At 50.4% G+C, this 7,133-nt stretch overlaps 2 protein-coding genes across 2 annotated transcripts in view; one reads left to right on the plus strand and one right to left on the minus strand.

The window, feature by feature from the left end:
- Positions 1 to 697, plus strand: part of scfd2 (sec1 family domain containing 2) — a 149,938-nt gene extending 149,241 nt beyond the window's left edge. Inside the window, exon 9 of the mRNA XM_088911879.1 lies at positions 299 to 697. Coding sequence (XP_088768005.1) covers positions 299 to 391 — 93 coding nt within the window. The 3' untranslated portion in view covers positions 392 to 697. The remainder of the gene's footprint in view (positions 1 to 298) is intronic.
- Positions 698 to 2,670: 1,973 nt separating this feature from the next.
- Positions 2,671 to 5,664, minus strand: rasl11b (RAS-like, family 11, member B). Its single transcript, XM_088924420.1, has 4 exons — positions 5,360 to 5,664; positions 4,905 to 4,961; positions 4,727 to 4,803; positions 2,671 to 3,924 (listed from the first exon to the last, which is right to left on the minus strand). Exons 1-4 carry the CDS (start codon positions 5,475 to 5,477, stop codon positions 3,451 to 3,453), a joined length of 726 nt encoding a protein of 241 aa, XP_088780546.1. The 5' UTR covers positions 5,478 to 5,664; the 3' UTR covers positions 2,671 to 3,450.
- Positions 5,665 to 7,133: the final 1,469 nt, after the last annotated feature.

Genomic DNA, 7,133 nt, shown 5'->3' on the forward strand with positions numbered 1-7,133 from the left:
ATAAAGTGATCTTATCTTATAAATTCAGTTCAATCACTGCCATATTCCATATCTTGTGCTGGAATGTGTTTGTATATCTTTTTTGTCCAGGATCTGAATATCCAGGCCTGTATTATTACCAGCTTTTCCCTGCTAAGAAGTTCTGTGTAATGACTCCTCTTTCAATGCTATTCCCCAGTACAGCAGCGGGTCTCTTTACAGCAGGAGTTTCCTCCTCTGCGCCAGTGGAGGAGTTTGTTTCTGAGCACGGAGCACTTGCAGTCTTTCCCTCTCATTCCTGTGTCCTTCTCCCCTGCAGGTGACAGTGCTATCGACCCGACTGCTGAAGCCGGCCGATGTCCCAGAGCTCCTGTTCGCCACTGACCGTCTGCACCCAGATATCGGCGTCTGAGCCTCTCTCTCGTGGAGCGGAGGAGAGATGAACCAGGGAGCCTCTGCTGTCCGGCGGCTCCTTGTTTTCATCAGCCGTATATAAAGATCTGAAACTCTCGTCTCTTAGCAAGACGACCATGTAAATCACGGCCTCAGTGGCAGCGATGCCGTGGTCCCCTCAATCTGTTCTTTGATAGCTAATGATGTTCTACACGTTCTTCCTCCATGAGGTTATTTTGCTACTTTGTTTGGTGCTGAAAGATCTTAATGCTGTTTTGTATTTTCTGTGTGCTCAATATAACCCCCTGCTGACTCTAGGCTGTCACTGCTGTTTTGGTGTCCTTTGTTCTGGGTATTTGAACTGGAAATGTCCCTCCTCAGCACTCACTTGCCTCGAGCCACTGCTGAGTGAGAGGCGTCCCAGCGAGACCCGCGGTCCGCGGCCGGCTACGTATTTCAGCTGTTGGGTGTTGACAGAGCCCTTGTGTATGAGCTGAGGCATCGTCCCGGCGGCAGATCGGAAAGTGCAGCCCTCCGGGGCCTGGACTAGGTGTGGGGAAGCCAGAGAGGACTGATATACATGGAACCATGGCTCCAGTGTATGAGCAGTTCATAAGTTTGTGGGAGAGCATGACAGCATTTGCATTAATGACTAATATGTGAACTGGCGATTAGTGACTGTTGAGGGTGGCTTATATAACTAAGTGTAAACAGTTTTAAACGGGTAAGGAGCAAAATGTGAGAGGTGCCTTGATTTCCATCACTACCTCCAACGCCTTGTTTTGTAAGTACAGTATATGGTTTATGCTTTTGTCATCATTGTGACCATTGTGGTCTGACCTCACAATGACGGTACATTTTTTAAAAAAATTTGAGTTCAATTTGGACAAACTGGAGGGGAACAACAAACAACCGAAAGATGTAAGCTTTGATCGAGGGTCAGTATGTCATGAAACTGGAAGGGAGTTGAAGGAGAAGCCGGAGACCGTCCATTCAGGGAAGGCCTCTGTTCCATCGCGTCCCCTCTGCGCTGGGATTAAGGCCTCCAGCTCGCGCTGGTTTGCACAGACGGTGGAGGCAGCTCCTGCCCGCAGAGCTGAACGCCCACATGGTCCAGCAGCGGGGCTGGACCTGCCAGCTGTTGTGGGCGCACTGTTGTGCCCATGGAGACCGGGGTGTTGGAGAAACCAGATGGGAATAAACATCTAATGGCACATTTCCGCCTTTAAAAACTGAAAGGGCAGCACCTCTGCTTTTTGTACAGCGAGTTTTGGTTCTGACAGTAGCAGCTTAGTGGGCACTTGTAATACATTACTGGCTCCTCTGCTGTTGCATCTGTGCTTTAAGGGCAGCGGAGTGTTGAACTCATCTTGTTTACAGTTGCCATGGTTTCCTTCCCAAAGCCATTGCAGCCTGCGAGCACCTTGCAGGAAATCGTTTCTGAAGAGCATTAGGGATGTGGTTAAAAAAAAAAAAGTGTGTAGTTGGGGTTTGTTTTTGGCTCCTCTTTGTATGACGTGGAAGCAGACAAACTATGTTGAACAAACAATTCCATGAGCACACTGTGGAACATGTAGTACCCTAATTTTATTTTCTTCAGTCCAGCTAAAGACCATAATATGTTTTATCACAAGTATTTTACCAGAACGCTTGATAACTGGATGAAATGGGAAAAAAAAAACCAGAACAATCCAGTTGTGTGATCTTGCACAACCCTACCTGAGAAAGAGAGGGCTCTTTCCATTCACACAGCCCAGGGCACGGTGCACTCAGGGCTCTGCCTTTTCACTTCAGAAAATCCCATTTCAATTCCAACAAGCCTTGAGAGATCCTTTGTGATAATGACTATTTATTCCAGATTCAAAGCCTCCCTGCTCACTGTCAGAAGTGTTCAATATTTTTTGCTGCTGCTTGAATGAGCCTTTTATTCTAACTTGGCTAGTGACGCACATAAAAAAAAACAGCAGATGATCAAGGCTGCAGCACTCTTCCAATAGTTGCTTGAAGTTTGAAGGTAAAGGACACACAAGCCATTTTAAGAGGTACTGGGAGATTTTAAAGGAAATTAGGGGAAGCTAGCATTTCTGAAAGCATTCTGTGTGCAAAGAGAAAGCATTTTTTGTTAATATTCAGGAGTAATTTGGCAGAAGTCAAAAGGCTTCACTGATCCATTATTTCCCGCTGCCATCAAACAATTTATAACACACGGTTGTCCATGTTGGTTAGTAAAAATTCCAATTAAATTGTAGAAGAGGACCCTGTTAGTCTGCAAAAAAAACAAACACCAAAGCAGTGAAAAGATTTGTTCAAAATTTTATTTTGAAACACAGATGACCAAAAGGACCTCCTCCTCTGGAGAAGGTAGCTAGAATAATAACTTACAGTTGCCAAGCAAAAACACTTACGGCTTCAATAAAGTGCATTGAAAGAGACTTCAGCACAGTCTCAGTGGGCATCTGCCACCCCCCAGCAAACACACCCAGGCAGTCCCTCGTCTCGTTTCTAGTGATGTGTAACAGCAGCTCAATACACGAAGCAGAAGCTCTGTGACAAATCAGCACAAGTAGCTGCTTACAAAACACGAGCACAGGCTAGATAAGACACGAGCTCCAGGTCCCTGCAAGAAAGGGCACAGCAGATAGAGGAAAGGACTGGGGTTCGAGAGCCTCCGCTGTCACCTTCATCAAGCCAGCCTCTAAACCACCCTGCCTGTCCTTCAGAGCTCAGGTTGCCAAGGGAAAAGGTCAAGTCAGTTTCCACTCCAGCTGGATGCAGAGTGATCCCATCCAACCCCAGATGTGTGTCCGTCTCAAAGCGTCACTCCACTAACGGACCAGGGCAGGCGCTCTGCCCCTCCTGAGCGGCGGTCCACACGTCGCTTCACTGCGACAGATCCAGGAAGTAGGCGGCCCATCGCAGTCCAGAGTCACGTGCTCGGTCGCCCTCTCGAAAGGCTCTGCTGCCCCTGCAGGGGCGAGCGTCGACTCCGCTCCTCCGTCACGCCTCGGCGAGGAGGCGGGAGCTCAGCTGCTCGGCGTGGGTCCTCGCTGGAGCGCCCCTCCAGCCCCGCGCGGCGCTTCACACCGAGGTCACCGTCCTCACTTTGGCGGACAGGGCCTGCTTGAACCTCCTCTTCAGGTCCTGCATGTTGGGGGACTTGGGCCGGGGGATGAGGGAGGTCCTGCGCTTCTCCGAGCCACTGGGCGGCGGCGGCGGCGGCTGCTTGTTCAGGTCGCGGCACAGCAGGTGGAAGGCGTTGTGCACGTCGTTGTAGTTCTCGCTGGCCGACACCTGGCAGAAGGCGCAGCCCAGCGCTCCGGCCAGCTTCAGGCCCTGCTGCGGCTCCACCTGCTTGGCGTGCAGGAGGTCGGCCTTGTTGGCCACCAGGGCGACGGGCACCCTGCTGTCCGGGTGCACCTGCCGCACCTGCTGGTGCAGCTGGCCGACGAGCTCAAAGCTCTGGCGGTCCGTGACGGAGTAGACCAGCACCACCGCGTCCGCCCATCGCACGGACCGGGCTACCTGCTCGCCGGGCAGCCCGCGGCCAGACACCTGGGGAAGGAGACAAGATGGGCTCGGGTCAGACCAGCAGGAGAATACGCTGCTTCGCTCCAAACTACAGCCGCTTGAACGAGCTTCACGCCATGTACCTACAGTCTCGACAGTCTTTGGTCAAGCTGTCTGACTCAACCGGGCCGAAAGCAGAAGGGAACGGCGAAAAGCCAAGCGCAGCAGACAAGCAGAGTATCGTGTGTTTCAGACTCAGACACCCATTACACAGGATGGGAAATTAACCGGCTAGACAGGCAGACTCTCTCTCCAAGTCCGAGAAAAAAAAAAAAGTGGCTTTGGATGACTGCCCGGAGCAGGAAATGGAGCCGGAGTCTGGCTACAGTGTGCACAGCTATCTTTATAGCTAGAGAGAGGACGCTACCATAGTCTCTCCTATTGGTCTGCCGACCCGTTTCGATAAAGAACTGATTAAATGCACGTCAGGCAAACGTGGCACCCAGATTAATCAGCCCCATTTCTTAGCTCTGCAGTCACTTTGCGTTACCGAGAGCACACAGCTGAATGAATGGATCTGTTTCAGTTACCACTTTCTGTCCAGGGGGGAGTCAGACTGTGGGCTAACTGCCCAGAGTGTGAGAATCCAGCTGTCACAACAGCTGACCTTTCACCAGGCCGCTGGAGTCACCGGTCTGACCAGACACTTTCCAGCTCAGCAGTACAGAGGGTCTGCGCACGTCTTTCAGAACAGCCTAGACACGTTGAGAGTGAACAGCCTGCGTCTTACACTCTTCTCAAACAAAAATATTATTATTATATTATTATTATTATTATTATTAATTACCTGGACACCGGGTGTATCTTGAACCTGTATGGCCACTTGTTCTCCATCAACTTGGACTTCTCTGGTGTAAAGTGTACCTGTTAATTAAAAAAAGCGATCACCGTTGAGACATCCTATATATAGAACAAATGTTACCGAAATGAAAACAACGCATTAGCTGTCCTTGAACGGATCTTACCCGAGTTCCTCTCGTAGTCTCCAATGAAGCGCCTGGTTAGAAATCGTACCACCAGAGCTGCAGGGAAAAAAAGATGCGGGTTAGATTAGATCACCGCTTTCCGTGCGTTTGGGTCTTTTAAAGCTTCAAAACCGAGCACAACGAGTAGAAGATAAGGCTGGTGATTGGAGATGTAAACGAAATACACTTTATATCGTAATCGTCCCCAAGACAGAGCTTTTATCTGCGTTTTTTATTCTTACCCGTGCGTTTTGTTGCCCTGAAAGGCGCTTCGTAAAAGGTCTGGTCGACTGAGAGAGCCGTCGGCTATACAAAAGCACAACGCCGATCCTTACAGAAGTAGTAGAAAGTGCAGCCTTAAAGAAAACTATCTCCCCACGTTTGAACCTTCATTATCCTTAAAATTGGGAAACCGGTGCAAAGTCGCTACCGCTTGATTTAGCGGCTGTACTCACCAGTTTTTCCTACCCCGCTGGCACCAATGACGGCGATTTTAATCACTCTGCCCGCCGGGCACTCGGGCGCAGGGTACTCCGCGATAGTGGACATGTTCTGGATGAGACGCATCTTCATGGGGATCTACGGACGGTCGCTGGATCACGCCAGAGGGGATCTGAACACAAGCCCCTCCAGGCAGCGCTTCTTGTATCCGCCTCGGGAGGCGCGCAGATACGGATAATCCTTGTTTGTGTACAGAGAGTACTACCGCCCCGCCGGCTCAGCTGATGCGCACCGCGTCCTCTCCGGGAATGTTCTATCCTGCCGGCAGATCCCAGGGCCTTTATAGCGCGGCGGCTGCGCGCTCCCGCTCATTGGCCGCGGCCCGTACAGCGCGTCCCCGCCTCCGCCTTCACGTGGACCTGCGGAGCAAACACGGGGGGCGGGGGGAGGAGGGACAGGTGGGCTTCTGCCCGCAGGGTTAACAAAACACCCTTTCTCTCCGGACGGACAGTGCGGTACAGTGCGGCGGAGGGGCTCAGCCGGCTGTGCGCGGAAAGGGGTGGACACCGGACCCCACTTTCTGACCCTCAGCTTGCGGCTGTCCCCCAAGATGCCCGCTGAGTTACACTGCTGTAGTTGAGCGTGCAAAGGAAACGTTCCGATCCTTCGCCCCTCTTGAGATGCGAGTTATGCACTTGGCTACACACTGCGGTCACATTTACACGAGAGAGTCCCGTCTGTTTTGATTTTTTGTCTCTGATTGCAAGGCTGAATCGGAGGCTGGTACTGCAGTTTCCTTTCCCAACATGCTGGAGGACAGAGTGTCACTCGATCCGAGAGGTGAAGTAACTCGCAGTCCTGGGCTGCGGACACACTGCTGCCTGATGTCGGGGCCACGGGAGCCCCACGGGCTCAACACAAGACAGAGGAACGTGGGTGCAGAGGAGAAACACCCGAACCCAAAAGCGACATAAGCATCGTTATCTTCTAGGTATCACGTATATTATACAAACACGTTACATTATTATGCAGGTTTAGCGCAATCCTGAAAGAAAAGTTTTATTACCGTGAAAACTGTTGTTTTTCAAGTCTCAAATGTCAGTGGACAGGATGAATATGAAATGTTCTGAGCACAGCACATTTTACATTACAAAACTAAGTATATTTTTTTAAACCTACAATGTACCCTTTGAAATATTTTCCATCAACACTTTGACAAACTAAGTTTTTGTCCTACAGTATAATAGTATAACAAAGATTTTCAGGCAAATGCTTTGTGAATATTGCCTTGAATGCTAAATCTGTGCAATTGCATTCCAGTTTCACTCTGAAAGCAGTGAACAGAAGATAAATGTAATAGAAATGTCTTCCCAGAAGAATAAATGCTGTCCTGTCTTACAAGCCCTGAGTCTGGGGTACATGCACACCAAGGGGCAGTTCTCCACACGTTCAGGCATGTTCAACAAGGAGCCCTGTGCTCACCTTACACAGGTAATCAACCCTGTGTATTGTCAGCCACAGTGCACTCGGGACAGTGCTCATACTGACCAGAGGGGTTTTGGTAACAGAGGCAGGTATGTCAGGGTCGCTTGGTTGTGAGGTGTCCAGCATTCTGCTAGACATTTGCACAGTAAACTCAGACTGCACAGCCCAAAATCAGAATCTCACAGCACAGCCTAGGACGCAGACTGGTGGTTCAAACCCACAGCACAGCCCAGGACCAACTGAGGGAGAGTCTGCCTTCTGGAGCATATCAAGAGCCAAATCAATAGTCCAGTGTGTTGACTG

This window comes from Atractosteus spatula, chromosome 1, assembly GCF_055471065.1.
Source record: "Atractosteus spatula isolate fAtrSpa1 chromosome 1, fAtrSpa1.hap1, whole genome shotgun sequence".
Classification (NCBI taxonomy): domain Eukaryota; kingdom Metazoa; phylum Chordata; class Actinopteri; order Semionotiformes; family Lepisosteidae; genus Atractosteus; species Atractosteus spatula.